This window comes from Letharia lupina, assembly GCF_014066315.1.
Source record: "Letharia lupina isolate WasteWater1 chromosome Unknown contig_18, whole genome shotgun sequence".
In the NCBI taxonomy this organism is placed as follows: domain Eukaryota; kingdom Fungi; phylum Ascomycota; class Lecanoromycetes; order Lecanorales; family Parmeliaceae; genus Letharia; species Letharia lupina.
Genome location: NW_023502987.1, coordinates 325601 through 348112, shown reverse-complemented (window position 1 = coordinate 348112; position 22512 = coordinate 325601). Strand labels below are relative to the sequence as shown.

The following is a 22512-nucleotide window of genomic DNA, read 5'->3' as shown; positions in this document are numbered from 1 at the left end:
TCATCTACTTCCCACTACCTACTTACTCTATTCTAAGGTATAAACATATGTATCTGGTAACAACAACAACAACAACAATAGAAAGTTTCGGGTAATGTATCTTTGTCAAAGTGCTCGTGTTTGTATCGTCACGGGAATACAAATATCTATCAAGTATCATCAGGCTTGGTCCAAAGTGCTACTCCTGACTCCGCTCAAAGACACAAAATTGAAGGAGAAATTTACAGTGAATTGCTTGATATGCAATTAATACCTATGTACACCCAAAATGTTCTCCTAAAATAGCGTCAACTAACACTTTGTCACTATGCGCCCCTGCGCACATTCGTAGACATTAACGTGATCTTCTTGCCCTTTTTCTTCTTGTTGCTCGCATTTGGGATTGCTTGGTTGGAACTGCTGGCTTCGAGACTGCTTGCTTCAACCTGAGCAACTAAATCCTCTTCTTGTAAAAGATCTCGCTCCCATCCCTGAAGCCAGCCATCGTTCTCTGACGGCTCATGCTCGTCCCGAACTGCAGGCATGTCTGGTGACGTGGGCACAATCATTCTTGTGCCCCATACAGTCTTGGAGGCAACAGGGCTGGTAGATGGGGACGCTAAAGAGGCAAATCCAGAGCCACCTTGAGCCCTTGATGAGGACCAAGGCGGTGATGAGGAGGCTGCTGCGAGGTCTATAGCTGACGTATCAGGTAGTGGCTGGAAATCGGATTCGGTGACAAGATCATGGGATGGGATAGGGCGTCGCCTTCTTGCAGCGGCCCATCTTTTGTCGTCCTCCTCTTTCTCTGCTCTTATACGTTCCTTCTCTTCACGGAATTCCTTTTCCCGATTCTTCTTCCGTCGTCGCTCGATCTCAACCGCAAATCCCTCGAGGACTTCCGGACTTACAACGTCGGTCCAATTACATTCAAGGAATCCGACCTCGCATCCATGAGGGAGATGTGCGAGGTATTTTGCGCGCCGTCGGAGATCATCGTCGATGATATGTCCTGTGGAGACCCGCTCTACTCGTGGAAGTATGGTTGTAGGAAAAGAAGAATAATCTCCGAACGCAGCTTTCAAAATGCGAATATCAAGGGGGGATAAGTAGTAGTGCATAAGAGCCTCATAGAAGAAGAAAGGTGGATCGTTGTGGGCATGACGAGAGGCAGCGCCAGATCTGTCTCGGAAGCGCGACGACGACGCTTGGTCAGTGCTTGATGCTAGAGGTTGCGAGCGAGAAGTAGCTGAACTCTGGGACTCAGTAGACACTGTTGCCGAAGATGTCCTTTCGTTACTCTGGCTGGTTGATGTGGCTGTCGGCGACGGATCCAATGAAGAACCAGATAGACTTTGTGGACCAACGGAGCTTCCAGACAGAGATTGACCAGACTTTGTAGCATGTTGTAATAAATAGAAATCGGGGACACTCGTGCCATCACTGCTTTTAACGAAGTCGAGTAGTGGGCGCCGTGGTTTCCTTTCGCTGGGCTGCTTGGGCGCACTCGGAGGATTGCCGATGCCCTTAATTCTCTCTTTAGCTTCCAAAATGGATGACACAGCTTTCTTTGTCCATTGAGTTTCCTCCCCAAACATGAGCTCGTCCTCTTTCTCTTGCTGCTGCAGCGCCTCAATTTCCTCGTCGTACTGGTCAGTCACATATTCCTCGCTCCCTTTCATCACACGTGCGTAGTCCATGACCTCCGCAGCAAAGTACCAAGGGATGTCTTCAGCTTTTTCCAAAGATTCAGCCCCGTCTCGAGGCAAAGCAAGCGTACTTCCAGGCTGCCGCATTATCAGTCTAAGCACAACATCGGCCCCTTCTTGGGGTCGCTCTCCCTCTTGTCCAGTGAACCATCGGACAGGCCGAGTCTCCGAGATGTATATACTATCCCAACAAATGGGACACTTTTTCCATCTTGCTTTCTTCTCAGGTGTTGGGCCGGTATCATCAGACGAGTGCATGAATCGAATCAGGCATGGTAGACAGAAAATATGCCCACATTTGGCCATTCGAGGAGCCACCGGGGTCGACAAGCATATGGGACAATTGGTTGATTGTGATTGAGCAGAAACAAGGATCTGCAAAACGTTACTCCAGTCTAAATGCACATCTGCGTCCACGCCTTGGGCTTGGTAAGCCCCGTTCGGATTGACAATGAAGCGGTAGTTGGCATGTATGTATCTTGCTGTTTATGAGCGTCGAATTTCAACCACATGTGCACGGAAGATCTGCCTACTTGGCCTTATCCTCAGCATGATAGCCAGATCCCAGCCCCCAAGTGGGGTTTCGTCTTGTGTTGCGACCGAAGTGATGAGGTTGGTAAGACTGAGGTCGAGGGGGTAAAGTGAAGTTCATCAAATGGGTTATCGAAGTCCGTCCTTTCCGACTATTGGTAGACTGCATGGCCGCCTATCCATCACGAGGTGTCAGTCGCCGTCTGTAACATTTCTGTCTCAGGAATGTGGGTTCTGGCTCACGGATTCAGCAGCAGCATCCTCATCCGCAAGCCTGGGCCGCCTTTGGCCTTTGTGTTGTTTCTTCAGGGACTGGTTGTTCCTCGCAGTGGAGGATATGGACCGCGACGTCGATCCTATGCCGAAGCTTCCCGAACCACCAATCCGGCGCTGTGTATGACCCTCGATCCCAATGGAAGACCCGCTTTGCGATTGTGAGGGCGAAGGCGTCTGGGATGGATTGCACGCGTTCTTTGAAGCCAGAGAGACCGACGAGTTTGCTGACATCGCGTTCAGTTGAGGTCCTAGTAGGGCTCGAATGTGATTTATGTACAAGGTATGAGATATACAGGAACAAGTATTGAACGCACTTTCATCTGTGTGTCTTATGGGGTGTACAGGCCCCAAAAGGGACGTTGTTGTTGGTAGGGTGGAGGGGCAAGATGACTCGCAGTCGAGGTCTAGCCCTAGCGCCGTTTGGTGCTTGGCGGTTTGGATAGACGGAAAATAACCTAAGTAGATAATACCGTCCAGCAAACGACAGCCTCGACCATCATTGTTTGACGCCTGCTCGCAAGACTATCCCAGATATCTTCTGCGAAAGGCACCTATAGGCATACCTCCTGCTTTACCGCTTCCACAATGACATCTCAATGCCGGACGGCATATGCCATGTTGACTTAGAAAAGAGATTGTTGCGCGCCGAGAGTCGTTCTACGTCCCCCTCTGGGGCACACGGCCATGAACTCTCACCAACCCATCTTACCACAGGTGCAGCCAGCTATACCTCTTTCCAATGGCCGACCTGGGCACAATGCTCCCTACGCCCCTTCCCCTCATCCTCCGCAGCAGCCGCCATACTACCAAGGCTATCAATATCAATACCCTGTCCATTACCAGCGGCCTCCGCAGCAATGGACGCCCTATCCAGTACCCATGTCCATGGGAAGGGGTTACCAGCAATATCCTTCGATAACACCCTATCCAATACCACCACACCTGCCACCTATGCGTCCATCATCACAACAAGCCCCCTCATCATCTTCGATACGTTCGGTCCAAGGCATGCTCTCACCATCTTCGTCCAACACGTCCGTACACGTACCTTCATCCACACCCATGACTGTGTCGAACCCGTACCGTGCTCCTCCGACGCCTCCACCACCTCCATCCGTGCCACAGCCGTCTCAACGGACTCCTTTTTACCCACCTCTTCCTTGGCAATCATTCGAAGGCGCCTTCCCTTCTAGAGCATCTCGAAGAAGAAGAAAAACGCCCGCTCCGCAGTCATCAAGCGTTCCTGTTGAGCTTCCTTCTCGTCGAGCATCCATCGGCGATGCTGAGACTGTACCTGACGAAGCTATGTTAGCTGTCGAAGCTCCACCTCCCATGCAAGAATCCTTACGCGACCCTCCTGTTTTTGAGACCCCCTTGACATCACAACCTCCATCAGAAGCTCTGTCTACCCAGCCGACCACTCCTTCCTCTGAAATTACTCCAAAGATGAATGCCTCAAGTCGACCGAGCATCCCTTTACTTCCTATAGTGCCTGCGGTCCCAAACCTTCCATTAGCCTCGCGGCCATCCAAGCGAGCCTCAGCTAGTGCCGCTTCCGATGTAATGAATGGCGTACCAGCGAACGCTGATCACCTCGCCAATGCTGTCGAGACTGCTGCTAAAGTCAATGCGGAGGGGAGCGAAGACCCGGCCAAGTCTGTAGAGACTGTAACTTTGCCTCCTGTTAAAGCCGCACCAAAGTCTTGGGCAGACCTCGTTCGAACTATGGGACAGAACACTACAGCTAGAACAGCTCAAGCTCCTAGTGACTCCGCAGCTCAGACCAATGGCTTTACCCCAACCAAAGCCGGGTCTTTGGCCGACGCCCTTAGCTCATACAGCGTGAAGGAGAATAACGAGAATGCGAAAATAGCTTTCCTGGAGCCGAGAGGCCTTGTTAATACTGGCAACATGTGCTACATGAATTCTGTAAGTCCTAGTTGCTCCTCGGTATTTTTAAACGCCTCTAATCAGTCCAATAGATTCTGCAGGTCCTTGTTTTTTGTATACCATTCTACAATTTTCTCGAGAAAATCGGAAGACAAGCGGCACATAGCTTCAAAAGTGATACTCCACTCATGGACGCCATGTAAGCCAGTAGTGAAGCCATGTGTCAGCCGAGTAGTATTGACCTATTCTCAGGATTATGTTCATGCGTGAATTCCCTGTCATCGATGCAGCAGCTTCTGTTGACCAGCTTCGGATGCGTCTGAAAGAAAATGAGCTTGAGCAATATGGCGAAGCTTTCATTCCAGAGTTCGTGTACGAGGTCATTCGCCGACTACCTCGATTCTCGTCTATGCGAGTAAGTCTTTTGCTTATCTTGGATCGCTAAGACATTTACTGACCTCCATCAGCGTGGACACCAGCAAGATGCAGAAGAGTTCCTCGGCTTCATTCTGGAAGAGATGCATGATGAGTGCAGTCGGGCGATGAGATCACCCAATGCGAAAATGTCCTCTGGAGCGTCAACTCCTACTAACGGAGTGACATCCCCGACCAGCGAATCTACTGATCCTCATGCAATAGATGATGGGGTTTGGCAGGAAGTTGGACCGAAGCAGAGAGCTGCCATTACTAGATCATCAGGAGCGATTGCCACTGAATCACCGGTTACCAAGATCTTCGGTGGAAAACTTCGCTCAGAATTGCGTGTACCAGGCATGAAGAACTCGGTCACACTGGAACCATACCAGCCCTTACAGCTTGACATTGGCGCACCGCACGTCAGCAATATCATAGACGCATTGAAAGGGTTGACTAAGCCAGAAACGCTTCATGGCGATTTCAACTCACCGAGGGGCCCAGGTTCAACGGCCACCAAACAGGTCACCGTTGAAACTCTGCCACAAGTGCTCATCCTTCATCTGAAGCGTTTTCAGTACGACAGTAGTGGCGGAACTCAGAAGATTTGGAAGAAAGTGGGCTACCCCTTGGACCTTGAGATTCCGAAGGAGGTCTTCCCGCAACACAAAAGGGGAGGTTTGCTCGCTCATGGAGGCTTGCCAAAATATCGTCTCATTAGTGTTGTATATCATCACGGGAAGAATGCTAGCGGAGGTCACTACACTGTCGACGTGCGGCGGCAAGAGGGACGGGAGTGGATTCGACTCGATGACACGGTCATAAGGCGAATTAGAAGCGAAGATGTGGCGGAAGGCGGGAGCGAAGAGGATCCTAAAGTTCTAGCTGCTGCGCTGGAGCAGCACAAAAACGGTCAGCATCAGAGCAGCAACGTTTATGAACAGTTTGCAGCGGAAGAAGAGGAGCAGAAGCAGGCGGAGAAAGGATGGAGTCAGGTCAATGGCGTGGCCTCGACTTCGTCTTCAGTCGGCAAGAAGTGGTCAGGGGTTGCTAATGGGAATGAGATACCCAAGATTTCATCTGGAAAGATGACTCCTGTTCATCGGGCGTCCGTCAAGGACAACAAAGTCGCATACATTCTTTTCTATCAGAGGGTGAATACATAGGGAAAAAGTCGACTGTTGCAGTCCTCGTGTGCTTGGATGCATATACCCAGAGGAAAGGAAAAGCGCATTCATTTTGGTAGAGTGAGTTGGCGATGTAGAAGAGTCGCAGCAGATGGGCACATGTTGGCAGCAGCTTTCACTAATGCACACAGCTTGCTGTGTATGCTATACTTTACATATGATTGTATATACTTTAATTGAGTGGATACAATGATTGCTACTCTGTACGTTCATTGGTGTGGAACTCCAGGAGGTGCACGCGAGGGCTACCGGACTCGAAACAAAGGACAAAGCGGTTCATTGCCGTGATCACACGGTCAACGCTGCTTTTTGAGTGAGTTGTGTGACCACTTCCATCTCTAATTGTACATTAAATTGGAAAACCCTCTAGGCCAGCAGGGGATATCGTCCCATTCAAGAGTAGGCCAGGTTGGCTATCCACCGCATGAGTGCTCCCTTTTCAGACCGCATTTCCGGGCCCTTATCACGTTAGAAGGATGTCATAACCGTGCTTCTTGATCTTTACAGCTTCCGCTTCATTACCATACCGTCTCCTAACGAGCTCAAAGATCACAAGGCCGGCGCTAGTACTTGGGACTTGCTTGATAGTGTTCACGAGAACCCCCTTATAAAGCCACCTTAGCCAACCGCCAGAACGGCGGGCGTACACCAGACATTGGTCATATGTCTTCTTGTAAGCCCCGTAATAGCTCCGCAACATCGCGGCCTTGGGTTGATCAATCTTGGCCTGTGAGTCTAAGAACGCGAGCGACTTGTAGTGGACGTTCTGGATTAAATTGAGTGGATGCTGGACGATCTGTTGACTTATTGAGGCTGCGATTCCGGCAAGCATCAAAAAGGTCGGCTCGATGGCGTAGTGCGGTTTGATGGCATCGATGGGCCCAGTCCCATCCAGTTTGGGACTCAGAATTGGGGAAAGTAGATTGCTCTGTAAGTCGCCGTAGTATTTGGCCACGAAGCCGTAGTAAGCCTGGGCTTTGACATACTCGAAGGTTGCGAAAAAGGCCGCATAGCCGAATGAATCTTTGACAAGAGACAGGCCCCAACCCGCGAATACACCACGAGGACCGATCTCGCGGAGCTTGCTGCGGCCGTATTGCCACATCGTGTTATATTTGCCGCTCAAGACCTCGCTGGTACGGAAGCGAACGGACAGAGCGTCAAGAGGAGCCGCTATCACTGATCTGCATCCAGATTGCGGGTCAGTATCTGCCTGTTCAGGGGGGAATACCGAGCCTGGAAAAATCTCTAAGGTGAAAACACTCCCAAGACTTGTTTAAGACTCGAATCTCTGTTCAAGAAGAAAGGACATGTGCACCGAGGATACGTACTCTGCGCAGATCTCGGAGTCAGCATTGTTTATTTGGGGTAGGAAATGGAATTGCAAGACAGGTCTGAGGACAAGAAAGATTTTCTGGCTCTCGAAATATATCGTTCGACTCAACTTCATTACGAAATAGAAAGGATCAGCTCCGAAATGTACGTACGGACTACGCCGGCAGAAAATCCGGCTAAGGCTGTGCAGTAGACTGGTGGAGGTGGATAGATTCTCTTCAGCGATTGCGAAGAGGGGTGGTGCAGAGTACCTAAGATCTGGAGATAAGACGTGTACAGAACTGCTCCAACTCTACCACTTGTCAGGCATTCAAGGCTACTAGCGTGGAGAGAAGAGGGGGCATTACCCAACATTTGCAAGCATGGGCGGGAGCACATGGTTGGGAATGAAGGTCCATCCGTACTATCCAATACGTCAGAGTCAGAATGTTGTCTTTCTTCGAGGCTAAAGACTGTTCTTATGACGACTGCGGCAGTAAGAAAGGAGCTCTCGCCCCCCAAACAGGCCTTGCACTCATACAATGGTCTCTGATATGAAAATATTGCTGAAATGTACATACAGTTCGAACGGCATGAGTACTGGATTATGAACTCAGGGTCAGTCTTGCTTGTTTGAGGGGGCATGGCGAGCCTTGAAACACGTCTAGAGAGTGAACACTCCCAAGACATCTCTCAAGCCTCAAAATTTAGTTCAGAAGAAGAAATATGGACTCCGAAAATACGTACAGAAGCCCAGGCGTACTCATTCGGAGAGACCAACTTTCCTGAGCCTGAACTCGAGGATTGATAGCCCTTGCGAAGGCCTGACACTGGCTTCAGCAGCTCCTCAAAACTATCAAGAATGCATCGTACTAGGTAGCTACACAGAGATAAGCATGGCCATCTCTTCTACACGTAACACTGAACTCACTCAACACGAGTACGAAAGAAGGCCTTCGCTGGAGCCCTGAAATAGAAGGCTACCGTCTGAGAGGCAACAGCTCGCACTCCTGATGCGGATGCTCCGGTGGCGGCATTGCTTTTTTTGTCTCTTCGAGGACTATTTGGTATATCCGAAGCCGAATCTGTGTTTGATAATCCTTTGGTCGACGTCCCAAACATCCTACTCCCAAGCCATCTGTGTCACTGGATAGGAATATCACTTGCTCCTTACCTACTTCCGATCTCAAGGAAACACGCATCTAACGGTTCTGTGATTGCCTGCGAGGTTGAGATGAAGTGAAGGTCGGTGCCTGCCACGCTATACCCGTTTCGTAATAGGGCGCTAAGCTTCATCGGCGTCTGCAGCCATTTTACGCGCTTCGCGCTTTCCACCTTTCACCTTTCACTGACACTTCTCCACCTTACTCTTCACAACACTATCATTCTTTTTTCATTTTCCTCCCACCATAGTTCGTCTAGAGCCCTCGAGAAAATGGGAGACGAAGTCAAGATAGACAAGGACACCTTCAACAATCGGCTCTCACACTTTGTTTCGACATGGAAGGGCGACAAACGACAGTCGAACGACGCGCTGTTCGGCGGCGTGGGGTCCATAGTGGTTCTCTTGGGTAGGAATGAGGAGAGTCAGTCGTTTCAGAAGAACAACGCCATGCACGTATGTGCTACTACTAGAATGCCCCTTGACGTCAAGAGCTTACACAGGTGATTGCAGTTCTGGCTACTTGGATATGAATTTCCTGCTACTCTAATGGTCTTCACATTGGAGTCCCTCTATATCGTCACTACTTCGAAGAAAGGTACGTGGCAGCCGAGCTGCGCGCGGCTTCTGGACTGACTTGAAATTTTCTAGCTAAACACCTTGAGCCTCTGAAGGGTGGCAAGGTCCCGATCGAGATCCTTGTCCGCGGCAAGGACGCGGAACAGAATGCGAAGCAGTTTGAGAAGTGCCTCGATGTCATCAAAGGCGCAGGAGTACGTTACATGGTCCATTGTAGTTGCTGTACAGGTTCGCTGACATCGTTCAGAAGAAAGTTGGGATCATTGCCAAGGATGCCTCAGCAGGGCCATTTGCGGAGGAGTGGAAGAAGGCTTATGGTGACATCTCCAAAGAGGTTGAAGAAGTCGACATCTCCCTGGCTCTTTCAGGAGCCGCCTTTGCAGTGAAGGATGAAAACGAGCTGGTGGGTCCCCCAATGCGTATCCATGTTCAGCTCAGAAGGTCGCTTATACTGAGCAGCGGAATATGCGAAACGCGTCAAGGGCTTGTACGGGACTTCTATCAGAGTTCTTCGTCGAGGAGATGTCAGGAATCCTGGATGCGGAGAAGAAAGTGACGCATAAAGAACTCTCGGATAAGATTGACCAGAAGCTCGATGACCAGAAATTTTTCCGAAATCTGAAGACCAAGCTACCATCTGATTTCGACAACAGCCAGCTTGACTTTATGTACGGACCAATGGTTCAGAGCGGTGGGAACTACGACCTTAAATTATCAGCGGCTTCTGACACTAACAATCTACATCCCGGTATTATCATCGCTGGTCTTGGCCTTCGGTACAAGAGCTACAGCTCGATGGTAGCTCGCACGTTCTTGGTGGATCCCAACTCGTCTCAGGAAGCGAATTACAAAGTGCTTCACAGCATACAAGATACGCTCATTCAGGAGGCGAGGGAAGGTGTTGTCATCAAAGACCTTTACAACAAAGCCCTGAATATCATCAAGACAAAGAAGCCGGAACTGGAGAAACATTTCCTGAAGAGTATAGGTGGGGGGATTGGTATCGAGAGTCGGGACTCAACCCTCATTATAAACGCAAAGAATACCAGACAGCTTAAGGATGGAATGACACTGAATATCGCCCCTGGCTTCACCGACATTGAGAACCCAAGTCCTCAGGACAAGAAAAGCAAAGCTTATACACTCTTCGTATCGGACACTATCCGCGTCAAGGGACGATCCGAAGGCTCTGCCAACTTTACCAATGCCGCGGCATTGGAGCTCGGGGCAGTATCATTCTACTTCAAGGATGAAGAGGAAGAAGAAACGCCGGCGCAGAAGTCGAAAGCCAAGAAAGATCCCAAAATTGGAGCTGTGGCATCTAGCAACGTGGTGAAGACGAAGCTTCGTGCTGACCGCGCAAAACAGGTGGACGAAGGAGCAGAAGCACGGAGACGAGACCATCAGAAGGAACTCTCCCAGAAGATCCAGCAGAATGGCTTGGAGCAGTACAGCGAGGCAATCGGCGATGCGAATGGGGTGACACAGAAAAAATTCAAGAAATTTGAGTCTTACAAACGGGACAATCAGTTTCCTTCAAGGGTGGCAGACCTCTCGATCGTAGTCGATGTCAAGGCTTCAACAATCGTATTGCCAATCATGGGCCGGCCTGTGCCATTCCATATCAATACGATCAAGAACGCCAGCAAAAGTGACGAAGGAGAATTCTCCTATCTGCGAATCAATTTCCTCTCGCCTGGGCAGGGTGTTGGCAGGAAAGACGACCAGCCTTTCGAGGATGCAACAGCACACTTTGTGAGAAGCTTGACTTTCAGATCTACGGATTCAGATCGAATGCAGGATATCGCACAGCAGATAACCGACCTCCGAAAGAACGCTGTGCGTCGAGAACAGGAGAAGAAAGAGCTGGAAGACGTGGTTGAGCAGGACAAGCTCAGTGTTGTCCGAAGTATGTATTTTGATCCTGTCTTGAAGACAGATTACTAACATCACCCAGACCGTAAGCCAGTGGGTCTCGACAATGTCTTCGCCCGGCCTGGCCTTGACGGCAAGCGTATTGCTGGTGAACTGGAGATCCATAATAACGGTCTCCGCTACCACGACCATCGTGGCAGTCAAATTGACATCCTCTTCAGTAACATGAAGCATCTCTTCTTTCAACCCTCTACGCACGAGCTGATCGTCATCATACACATTCATCTGAGAGATCCGATCATGATTGGAAAGAAGAAGGCCAAAGATGTGCAATTTTATCGCGAAGCCACGGATATGGCGTTTGATGAGACTGGAAACCGAAAGCGGAAGCACCGTTATGGTGACGAAGAGGAGTTCGAGCAGGAGCAGGAGGAGAGAAGACGACGAGCGCAGCTTGACAAAGTCTTCAAGAATTTCGCAGAGAAGATAACGGCCGCTGATTCAGATTCCAAGGGGGTCGACATTCCATTCCGAGATCTGGGCTTTAGCGGTGTACCTAACCGCTCGAACGTGCTATGCCAGCCCACTACTGACTGCCTGGTGCAACTGACGGAGCCGCCTTTCATGGTACTCACCCTAGAAGAGATTGAGATCGTCCATCTGGAACGTGTACAATTTGGCTTGAAGAACTTTGACATGGTCTGCATCTTCAAAGATTTCAATCGACCGCCTGTCCACATCAACACGGTACCAGTGGAGAGCCTGGAGGCTGTCAAAGACTGGCTCGACTCCGTCAATATTCCATACAGCGAAGGTCCTCTGAATCTCAATTGGGGCACTATCATGAAGACTGTGATTGCGGACCCTCACCAGTTCTTTGTCGACGGTGGTTGGTCGTTCCTGACCATGGAATCTGACAATGAAGACGAGGAAGACGAGGAGGAAGAGTCCGCGTTCGAAATGTCGGACTCTGATCTTGCTGCTGACGTGTCTGAGTCCGAGGACGAATCGGAGTTCGATGACGACGCTTCTGCTGATGAAGGTGACGCAAGCGACGATGAGAGTGGTGGAGAGGACTGGGATGAGCTTGAGAAGAAAGCTAAGAAGAAGGACAGAGAGGGTGGTTTGGAAGATGAGGATTCCGGAAGGAAGAAGAAGCGGTAGATTGCCTTTACTGATTGGGGAACATTTACCTTTGGTCATCCACTTGATACGAGACTCGTCCTGGGCAGTTGTGTGTTTGACAGCCCACAGACGCAAGTTTCTCGGGCATTAAGCGTTGGTTAATTCCATCTGACGACGTGGTGTTAGTCATTGAGCAGCCTTTTGAATAGACAAGGATCACGATGAAATACCCTTCGCATATTGAGTCATTTCAGACCCAGCACGGGTTGGATTGAGGCATGGTCTCGGCGCTTCGTCTTTCAGATCTCGAACGTGTCCACTACTGGCTGCCACCAAACTCCAGAGGTCCTTCCAGCCTAGCCACGACCGTCATTATTCCTTCTCCAGCATCAAACCCACCAACTGGACTCGCGTCCACACGCCTTGAACAGACGGTCCAGACCCACGCTACTGCAAAGCACTTCGAATAGCTCGCTCGACAATAGACAATTTCCCTATCATTAATGAAGCCGTTTATGAATCTTCTTCAACCTTCCAATGCGGAGCAATGGGGAAAGGTGCCCATAGGCACATTTTATTTTTTCCCTCCATCCAACCCTGTGTTCAATGGCTCCCTCACCTCCAGCAGTGTCTCTTGCCAAAAGATCAAACCCCTCTATCGAAAACCGTGCCCGTTGATCGAAGCCACCGGAACTGTGCCGCCGCCTGTAAGATCTCCCAAAGCTTCAAACCCGGCTCAGAACCAACGGTATCTCTCAAATCAGATCTACACTCCAGTCCAACCAACATCAATACCCACCCCAAAAAAAACAAAAACCAACCCATCCATCCATCCAAACCCCAATCTCCAAAATGGGCCTCCGCATTCTCTCCCCCAACTCCCCTCCGTCCCAGACACCGCACTCCCAGACCGCCAATCCCCCCCCCCCCCATCTGCCACAAGCCCTCCCTACTCCCCCCACCCCAGCTGCCACGAGCCCGCCCTCCTTCCCCCACCCCGTCCGCCTCCCCTGCTCCCACACCATCGACTCCACCCGCCTCTCCCACCGCCTCCGCACCCACCCCCTCAACCACCCACGTGCCGCCGCCGATCACCCATCCCCTCCTCCTCGGCCCGCGCGATCCAGCATCATCATCATCGTCCCCGCCGCCGCCTCTTTCTCGTATGAAGTCGGCAGCTCTCGCGCTCCCGTCGGGATCTTTTGGCCGTTGACGGGTTCTCGCTCGGTCAGCCGGTCGGTTGTGGGATTCTTTTGTCCGTTGAGTGCGGTTGGGGTTGGGATTGGATTTTGGGCGGGGGTGGAGGAGGGGGAGGGGGGAGGGGGGGGGGAGGGAGGGAGGGGGGAGGGGTTTGATGAGGTAGGGGTGCGGGGGACGGGGGACGGGGGACGGGTTTTGATGAGGTTGATGAGGTTGATGAGGTTGGGGTGGGTGGGTGGGTGTGAGGGTGTAGGTGTAGAAGGGGGAAAGGGGGGTTGGTAAGGAGGGTGGAAGTGACGAGTGGGAATATGATAGGGAGATAAATTGTCGCGCACCCGAGAATCTTTCCAGAGCAGCGGTGCTGCTCAACGTAGTTTCCAAACACCGAACGCAACAACGGGCAATATGTTCGACAAAGTGCACGTGTTTCCCTAACTACTCCATCCTCCTTCCTATAAAGAAAGCGCTGCAATACCCCCCCCCCGGCCCACAACCGATGCTCCCATCCCCTTCCCCAATCGACCTCAAAACCCCAACCGGAACAGACCGAACATATTCTTCATCCGCGCCAACTGATCCGGCGAAAACCGGCTGTAGCTATACCGCACCGAGCGAGTGCAGATGTCAGTCCCTGTCTTTTTTCAAACGTTCTCCCCAATCCCCCCCCCCCCCCCCCACACCCTCCCGTGTCCCCCACGGTTCGCACACATTTTCAGGTTCGCAGCGGGGGTGGGGGGGGGGAAGAGAAGAGAAGGAGAGCGGATCCGAGACTTACCACGCGTCGGTCGAGTAATCCATGTAGTTGCTGACCGGGTCCAGACCCGGCGAACCGGGACAGCTGTCCTTGCCCGTCGGACAACCCGTCGTGCTCTGGCTCTCCTGCGGCGTGTCGTCGCAGTAGTCGCCCGGGTCGCCGGTCGCGCACGTGTTGTCCTGGGCGGAGGGCGAGTCAGTCGGTCGGTCGGTCAGAACCCATTCATTCATTCTCTTTCTCTTTCTCGAAACGAGCACGACGGCCATCGGGATTGCCGTTCGGGGAGATGGAGAGAGAAAGAAGAGAGAGAAAGAAGAGAGAGAAAGAAAAGAGAGAAAGAAGAGAGAGAAAGAAGAGAGAGAAAAACGATGAAACAGACCTGAAAAGTATGCAACAACCCGAACCAATGCCCCACCTCATGCACGGCCGTCTTCCCCAAATCGTACCCGAACGCCGGCACCGGGGCCTTGGGCATGCTGCCCGCCAGCACGTTGCACCCGTCGGTGGCGTAGTCGAGCGTCGGGTACTCGAGCGCCAGCCCGGCCGGGCCCGGGTACGTGATGGTGGTGGGCAGGGTGCAGTAGCCGAGCAGGGTGGAGGCGGCGTCGTAGGCGTAGGGGGCGGCGGAGAGGTTGGTCTGGAAGTAGAGGTTCAGGGCCTCGTAGTTGCCGCGGCGGAGGGAGCGCTTCATCGGGGTCGATTCGGCGTCCGTGGCCCAGGCGTCGTTGACGGTCCAGGTCGTCGAGATGAGCTTGAAGGTGATGCCGGCGGGGCGGTAGAGGCTGGTGAGGATGGAGACCTGGGGGGTTGGTGGGTGTTTTGTCAATTTCACAAGAAGAGTGGAGGGAGAGGAGGGGGGATGGGTGAGAAGGGGAGTACCTGGCTGGAAACCATGGAGGTCCGCACGCTGGATGGGTAGTGGTCCATTTGGTCGGTTGTGGAGACGAAGTGTATGTATGTTTGTACCACGATCGGCGAGCTTGCCTGTCGTTCCTTGTTGCCGTGTCGTGACTGCTCGAGGAAATCGGCGTGTGCTTGGCGGAGCTCATCGCTGGGGCCACGAGTGCCGCATACTTGGGTGACATTTTGAAAAAGGTTGACATTTCGACCTACAGTGCCGAGGGCTCGCTTGTCAAGAAGGTCGAGACTAGCACCAGCGGGATGGGCAAAGCTGGGATTGGCAGCAGTGGAGAGGAAAATTAACACTATTGGAAGAAGCATGATGCAACCGTCCTATATTTCTGAGGGAATCGGTCGGCAAGGGGTAACCTTGGAACGCAAAGTAGACGTTTATGAAGTATCAAAAGGAGAGAAGTCTACCTCGTGTTATACACCTCTACAGGAGAAGAGCTCAAAAGGGCATCTCAGAGCATCGGAGGTGGTACCGCTGAGGCTTTCACAATGTCAACCGAAGCAAAGATTGCAAAGGTCCTCTGCTCTCAGCGGCGCCTTCCTGTGTGCATGAACCTTGCATTGAATCTGAAGCTCAGTGGACTGCATCCGGATTCCCTAGGGTGAGCACAAAGGGATTCTTGTTGCTTTCCCAACGCCACTACCACCACTACCACCACTCCCCATCTTTAGGGCAGATCAACATCCCAGGCCAAAAATGTTGCAAACGAGGTTGTTTGGAAAGGAAATACGAAATTCTAGATTGCTATACCCTTTTCAGCTGCGCCTGTTCAAAATATCACCAGAACGCCAAACATTATTCCGGCAAAACGCACGTCGAGACGACGACGTTATATAAGTAGGTCATGCTGCATCATTACCTGGTCTTGAAATCCCGGTTGCGGTCGCTGTGCTGGGTTGGTCATTGTTCCATGACAAATAGGTATGGTCTCCGAGTTTGCTACATGGACGATATCGTCAGTCCGGCCAGCCACGATGTAGGAAAGTCTCCATTATACGTACCGGGGCTTAATGAGATGGGTCACTGTGAATAAGGCGCCGAGGACAATGCAGATGCCACCAACTGCCACATACGCTATCCCAAGGAAAGGATTCTTCCCTCCCATCACTGTTCGAGTGGATATGACCAAGGATTTGGTGCCTCCATATATGTCGACCGGAAAGTCTAGAATTCGTATTTCAGTATGTGATAGCAGATTGAGGCGGACAACATACTATTTTCGATATCCACCTGGTACATGCTACACTGCATGGTCTCATTATCGTTGCGCTTCGCCAGCTTACTGAAATTCGGAAGCCCAGCAGTCCTCATCCAAACCTGAAAAGCTTCGTCGCTTTCCAAGTCTGGTAAGTTGTCCGAGGTGTAACCGTCTTGGTATCGCAGATACCAGTTAGGTGGAGGAGTGATATCTGCAGGGTCGTATTTTGTAGGAGCATACAGAGCTTTATCGCTGCTCCAGGCGATACCATTTTCTGTCATGTTGTATGTAACGTTGAAGGCAGAACTATCGTGCACATTCAGCTGCACGGGATTTGCAAATGAATCGTTGAAGATTGAATTGGCGATGAGACCGCAAGGCCAGTACGGCTTCCCATTGGGGTCGGTGTTCAAAGGACTACACGCGCCAAGAGAATTGTTGTTTATAGCATCGCCCTTCAATTGATTCGAGTCCAGAGATTTAACGTATCGGCGGTGGTTTTGGTAGAAATTCGTGAGACGGTAGTAGAGGAGTACCGGAGGTTTGAGGTTGTCGGGGATGTTGAACTGCAATGAGCAGACCGAAGTATCCACAGGTTGGTCACTGTAGTAGGTACGGTTGATGTTGTATGATCTCCATTTGTATGTTGGGTTGCTTGAGCAATTCGAATTGGAGCCTTTGAATGACGACGAAGTATATTTGCTGGGAATTGTCTGGTATTCTGTGCTGTCAATCGAGGTATTTTGTGCCTCGTCCCGACAATGAGTATAGTCGATTGATATCTCTTGCACCTATCAACGTGTCCATTAGCAAGATGCGTGGGAGTGTGGAAAGTCTGATTGAGGTTGGCTGACTTGGGCACTGGCGTAGAGTAGAAGCCCTCCTATTGGAGCGAAGATGATTCCAACTATGAAGAAGAGAGGCAAAACCGTCTTGGGGGTAAGGATGGGTCTGCAAATTGTTCAGTAGTGGTCCGTAACGGGGACATGTAGCTGGTAGGAGGTCGCAGGCCACTTACTGCCACGCTTTCAGTCGCTGCTGCCGGAAGGCAGTATCTGTAGAGCCGCGAGGCTTTTGTCAGACACTGGACAAATCTTGAAAGTACCGGTCTACCGGCCAACGCTGTTTGGGAGGCGTGAAGGTGGTGAGCTTACTAGCTGGCCTTCTGTTCTTTGCCTTCTTCTGTACCTCATCGTGGTCTTGACCATCTACCGACTCCGTGTGTGTCTGAGTTTGCGACATTGTGCGATTGAAGTACGCATGAGTGCCTTCGGAACAGTATGCTTGTGGTTGGTAAGCTTGAGGTCGGCGGTTGATGGCAAGTGTGGCAGCACAGGTAGGCGTAGGGCTGACGCCAAGGACGTGCCGCAATCGAAAATACTTCATACGGATTATCTCGCATTACGTGCATACATTAACTCCGAATTAGCTCACGGGTCCTGCATATAAGATATGTATGGGTGTCATTGACTTCATTGCATTGGGTTGGACTAGATACAGGCTCAAAAAGAGAGCGAGCATAATGCTTCTGGCCCGCCATTCCAATCTCCCTCCCGGAGTCACTCCAATTCACGTGACATCAGTCAATTGCCTCCCTCCTTACTCTGTTCCCTTCGGTTCAAGTCGAGGCCAATCGTACGTGATCCATATCCTGTCATTATGTCCATCAAAACATTGCCCAGAGGCAAATAGAAAGCGAAAAGGGGTATCTGTGAGCTGAGTGCTGGACCGAACAATCTGTGGTCAAGAGCAATGATGAGCCGAACACCGTCGCTGTGAAGAAGGTGTCGAACCGAGTGGAGAGGAAACCTGAGATGCGCCTTGCCCGAGTCGATCGGTGAATGCGGGTCCTGCCCGTGGATGTTCCTGGAAAAAGTGGAGTGTCGTAATATCGGATCGCCTTATTCAATCTGATCGTCGTAGAATGAGTGTAGATGTTGAATTTGAAATTCGTAGATAGTGATTAGGGTGTGGGTGAAGCAGTGATTCAGAGATATTGTAAAAAGTAGCTTTTGCCGAACCACCCAACCTTGTCGTAGGCGGTCCATAACTTGCTAGCCTTGTTGACATCGATCTTACAAGCTTGCTGAGCATCCGTCTTCCTAAATTCTTTGCCAATCCGGAGAGCGTTGAGGCGGGCCTCGAAGATTCGTCGCTTGCTGCAGAGATAAGTTGCACAGCTCAAGCGGAGAGTGCCTGCGAGGTTGATTTCGGCCTCATGGAGCATGTTTCGATCCGGGTCATTGGACAGGTTAAGGACGTTGTTGCTAGCCCAATCTGCCTTTAGAACCTTTGGATTCCCTTTTGGAAGGGTGTCTGTAGGAGGTGCGTAGTCGGGAAGAGAGTTGTAGTCGACGTCCTCGCGCTTTGTGCCAGGCAAGCGGTCAGGCGTTGCCGAGCGTCCTTTGTCTGGATAGCCCATCAACTTGGCCATTGGTGAAGCTTTCGGGGTACGCTTGACCCTTGGGACTGGAGCCTTGGTGGGTGTTGCCACACGGTTGATGGCTCGCTTTGCCTGCTTCGGTGCTGGAGCAATGGCGACCGGAATAGCTCTTGTGCCGGGTTTGGCACAGATACGTTTTGCTTGCCAGTATTGGTCTTCCACCTCTTCCCGTTGTCTCTTCATGTAGGCACCAGGATTGCGGTTATAGAGACTACCGATCTGAGAGACGCAAGCCAGTGCAAGGCGGTACTCGTCACGCGTAGGGCGGTTGGTCTTTTTGCCACCTTGCATTGCAATGTGATTGCTGATGATGTCTTCCGTGTGCGAGTTCGAAGTTTCTGCCGGGAACAGAGGATGTTCTTCGACAGACTCAAAGGACCCTTCTGGATACAATACAGGGTCTTTGACCACCTCAGACCGCCGTTCATGACTTTGCGGCGATGCACGCTCGCCCTTTGCTCCTTTGTACCGCTTGTTCATCCATGGCGAGACTGGTGGTGATGGTAGGATTCTCAGCGTCTTGGTATCTGGAGTCGTGCTCTTTGCCATTGGCGCGAGGGTCTGTTCCGGGCTCAAGCGATAGGAATGTGCTGTGGATGGAGATTTTGCGGGTGTGATAGAGAAGCTCTCAAGTGGTTTTGCCTCCGGAGGAGACATGAGGTTCGATATTGTAGGCAAGCGTGACATGCTTGGTGGGTGTGTCGATGACTTTTGATGAATGTTGTAGGAGGAGAGATTACTGGAGGCTGGCGAGGATAGTTGTAGATGATGTGGTAGCAGGCAGAAGTCAATGGACGCCTGTGGCTGCGTTGAAAGCGATTTGTCAGGTGTACGGTGTTAAGAGGTGTTAAGAGGTGGTCCGAGAGGGTGGCAAAGGCTCGGAGGCGGGACAACGTTGGAATGTTCTAAAGGATCGATGGCCAAGAATTCATGAATTGATGATAAGAGATGGAGAGCCAGCAGTCGTTGATGATGATCTAAGATGGAAGAGCTTTGTGGAGGAAGGATGGAATGTAGAAGATGAGGGAGCCTTGTTCAGAAAGTTCAGAACAAGGCTGGCGGTGAATAGCAGGAGGAAGGAAGGAGTCAATAGGAAGGGACAATGAGTGGGGCGCAGAAAGTGAATTGGGGGGGTCAATGGTCAGGCAGCAGAGTTTGGATCAGATGATGACTGGTTCAAGATGATGACTCGCAAACGATGATGAGGCAAAGGGAAGAGGGAGAGGGAGAGGGAGAGGGAGAGCAAAAATGCTGCCTTTTCCTTCAGGTCTTGGGAAGACTAAGCGCCATTGGCATCCTGTGGTCAGCCGGCAGTGAAACGACTGGGCCGTAGGATCATAGCAGAAAGTGCTAGATGATTCCACCCGTGATTGGTCAATGGGACGGAAGAGAGACTAAACAATGTTTTCCTTTGTCCGAGATGGTGTGAGGGTGGTTCGAGCAAATAAGTCAGATGCTACCTTGGGAGTGGGAACGAGTGGAACAATAATAATGGAAATATTTTAAGTAGTAATAGTTCTTTGGAGAGTCTGAGTGAGTCAATATTTGACACCAGGCAATAAGAAGCCTAGTTTCATCTTTGCGCCACTTTGGTCCCCGGATATCTCCTTTTTCCTTTTCCCTTTCCCCAAAATGCCCTAAAAAAAGCAAATTAAGGGGTCCACTGGGCACTCAGGTCCCTCGTGCCTCCGTAGCCCTTCCCGCCTATGTACCCCATGCTTCTTAAAACACCCAAACCTCCCTGTCGCGCATATCTTGAGCCACACACAGACCCTCGGGAAGAAACTCAATTCAAAGTGCATATCCCAAGTGCATTTCTTATACACCATCTCGATACATGATACACAAACCATTCATGACCTTGAAAAGCTTCACGGAAAAGGAGAGCCAATTGCCGACCTCACAGACAAATGTGATGCTCTTGGGCGTCAGCCTTGCTCTCAATGTTCACATGCCATGGGAGCGTGGGAGATCGGCAAGAAAAGGATGCAAGCCATCGGGACGTCATGCGCATCCTTTATGCACCAATGCACTACGGTCAATTGACCTCACTCAGCCTGTGATCCGAAATGATATGTGGTCGCATTTTACTTGGACTAGTCAGTGGCGTAGTAAGAATTGGAAGCAGCGTAGATGGTCACGATGCCATTTCCGTGTATGCTTCTTTCTCCCATTGTGAGAGAAGGAACCAAAGTCTCCCACCATCTCCGAGTCCGCTTTGTGATAGAAAGTAATCAGAGTGCCTCTGTCTGAGGATTAGTCCAAACCAATAATTGGTAGGAGGGGTCATCGGGCATCACGGAACAGTATTGTAGGAGAAAAATGTCCTGAGATCGGAGACATCGGTCATCATTTCCTATCAACTTTTGAATGCTGACCAGGCCGTAAAGACATCATCAAACTAGCATACATGAGTAGCCATCGCTATGCAACACGGCCTTTGTGGCTTCAACATCATCTCTCTCTGCTCTTCGCCCTTCGATATCCCCACCAAGATTGCCTTCAATGCTTGGGTATAAAATCGTTAATGCGTGAATGCCGGAAATCAGAATACAAGAATTGTAGATTCCTCGCGGAAGCCCCCTTCAACCGCCGCCAGGCGAGATATGCAGTCGCTGTTGGAAGACAAGAAGAATGTGATGATCCACGTCCTGGCCGAGTAGAGAGGTCTGGGAGAGCTTTAATTGGGGCAAGCTGCCTGAACGTGTCCTGGCTGCTTGCACTTGTAGCAGACGCGCTCCGAAGAAGGTTCCGAGGGGCAGTCGCGGCTCAGATGTCCTTGCTCGCCACCTGTTGCGGTCAGTCAGACTTGGAAGATGCCTCCAGGAGCGGGTGTGACATACAGTTGTAGCATTTCTGGCCTTGGGTGCAGTCACGAGACATGTGGCCATAGCCTCCGCAAGAGTAGCAGGTTTGACCTAGACAGAATGGGGGATTAGTATCGAACAGACGTAGAGCGGACAACGAGAGCGAGCGAGCCTCTCCCAAAAAGGATGAGAAACATACCTCCGCCTCCTCCACGGCCTGCACCTCCTCCGTACCCTCCTCCACCGTATCCTCCACCTCCACCTCCATAGCCGCCTCCTCCACCTCCACCGTAGCCCTCGGTACAATTCCTAGCGATGTGGCCAACCTTGCCGCACTACAAGTCGTAGTCAGCGCTGCAGCGAAATCAAACCAGACTTTGTTACCTTGTAGCATTCTTGGCCGCCTCCTCCGCCAGAATATCCGCCGCCCATGCCCCCTCCTCCACCAGCACCAGCACCAGCATTGGGGCACTCTCGGCTCAGGTGGCCGACCTCATTGCAGCGGTAACAGGCCTTCTCTTTCTGAGGAGCATTGCATTCGCGAGAGACATGGCCTTCTTCGCCACCTAGTAAGGTCAGTTGACGGCTTTCGAGAGGGGCTTCTCGACACTAACAGTTGTAGCAGGTGGGGGTGCCACGCTTTGGGCAATCGCGGGCTTGATGAGAGCTGTCGCCGCCTGTTGAGATAGCGACAGGTCAGCCATGAATCTTCGCCCATGCATTGAGACATCGAGGATGCCAAGGAACGCTGGTACTAAGTACAGAGCAACCAGGGTTGGCAATGTAGAAACTGTGGGCCAGTAGGGTGCGTTGCGATCCAGGTGTTTAGTGTTGCAGCTTTTAAAATAGCAGAAGACGAGAAAAGGGCGATTCAGTAACGCACAGTTATAGCAGCCGCGCCCGCCAGGTTGCTGGTAATCCATGATTACTGGTATCTATTGATCTATGCAAGTACTTAAGGTCAGCGTGGAAGCGCCATTGATATTTCACTGAGTTTAAGCGTCGCTGCTTGAGGCTTCTGAATGGTGAGCTGTGGGTTCGCTTACTTTGGTCGAGATCGGCAAGGACTGTACCAAATCGCAATTGTCAGTGGTAAGCAACGAAAATTCAGTCGTTACAGGAGGTGATGAGGTTGTTGACAGGAAGTTTTGTTTGG

General features: G+C 51.3%; 7 protein-coding genes across 7 annotated transcripts; 2 read left to right on the top strand and 5 right to left on the bottom strand.

The window, feature by feature from the left end:
• Window positions 1-305: 305 nt before the first annotated feature.
• Window positions 306-2726, bottom strand: HO133_003626 (uncharacterized protein; the record flags this gene model as incomplete). The annotated part of the gene is made up of 3 exons (XM_037294548.1): window positions 306-2166; window positions 2222-2394; window positions 2463-2726. 3 exons carry the CDS (start codon window positions 2724-2726, stop codon window positions 306-308), a joined length of 2298 nt encoding a protein of 765 aa, XP_037149236.1.
• A 453-nt stretch (window positions 2727-3179) lies between these two features.
• HO133_003625 (uncharacterized protein) lies at window positions 3180-5965 on the top strand (the record flags this gene model as incomplete). Its single annotated transcript, XM_037294547.1, has 4 exons — window positions 3180-4424; window positions 4478-4584; window positions 4638-4800; window positions 4853-5965. The coding sequence occupies 4 exons, from the start codon at window positions 3180-3182 to the stop codon at window positions 5963-5965; spliced, it is 2628 nt and encodes an 875-aa protein (XP_037149235.1).
• A 484-nt stretch (window positions 5966-6449) lies between these two features.
• On the bottom strand, window positions 6450-8337 carry HO133_003624 (uncharacterized protein; the record flags this gene model as incomplete). The annotated part of the gene is made up of 8 exons (XM_037294546.1): window positions 6450-7170; window positions 7259-7277; window positions 7474-7613; window positions 7669-7724; window positions 7882-7900; window positions 8048-8124; window positions 8174-8180; window positions 8300-8337. 8 exons carry the CDS (start codon window positions 8335-8337, stop codon window positions 6450-6452), a joined length of 1077 nt encoding a protein of 358 aa, XP_037149234.1.
• Window positions 8338-8735: 398 nt separating this feature from the next.
• HO133_003623 (uncharacterized protein) lies at window positions 8736-12080 on the top strand (the record flags this gene model as incomplete). Its single annotated transcript, XM_037294545.1, has 6 exons — window positions 8736-8918; window positions 8976-9060; window positions 9114-9235; window positions 9289-9444; window positions 9501-10950; window positions 10999-12080. The coding sequence occupies 6 exons, from the start codon at window positions 8736-8738 to the stop codon at window positions 12078-12080; spliced, it is 3078 nt and encodes a 1025-aa protein (XP_037149233.1).
• A 1932-nt stretch (window positions 12081-14012) lies between these two features.
• Window positions 14013-17348, bottom strand: HO133_003622 (uncharacterized protein; the record flags this gene model as incomplete). The annotated part of the gene is made up of 9 exons (XM_037294544.1): window positions 14013-14174; window positions 14375-14794; window positions 14875-15200; window positions 15768-15847; window positions 15910-16072; window positions 16123-16897; window positions 16961-17057; window positions 17125-17161; window positions 17261-17348. 9 exons carry the CDS (start codon window positions 17346-17348, stop codon window positions 14013-14015), a joined length of 2148 nt encoding a protein of 715 aa, XP_037149232.1.
• A 745-nt stretch (window positions 17349-18093) lies between these two features.
• HO133_003621 (uncharacterized protein) lies at window positions 18094-19236 on the bottom strand (the record flags this gene model as incomplete). The annotated part of the gene is made up of 1 exon (XM_037294543.1): window positions 18094-19236. The coding sequence occupies one exon, from the start codon at window positions 19234-19236 to the stop codon at window positions 18094-18096; it is 1143 nt and encodes a 380-aa protein (XP_037149231.1).
• Window positions 19237-21229: 1993 nt separating this feature from the next.
• Window positions 21230-22279, bottom strand: HO133_003620 (uncharacterized protein; the record flags this gene model as incomplete). Its single annotated transcript, XM_037294542.1, has 6 exons — window positions 21230-21339; window positions 21393-21467; window positions 21556-21691; window positions 21741-21922; window positions 21971-22033; window positions 22240-22279. The coding sequence occupies 6 exons, from the start codon at window positions 22277-22279 to the stop codon at window positions 21230-21232; spliced, it is 606 nt and encodes a 201-aa protein (XP_037149230.1).
• Between the last annotated feature and the right edge of the window lie 233 nt (window positions 22280-22512).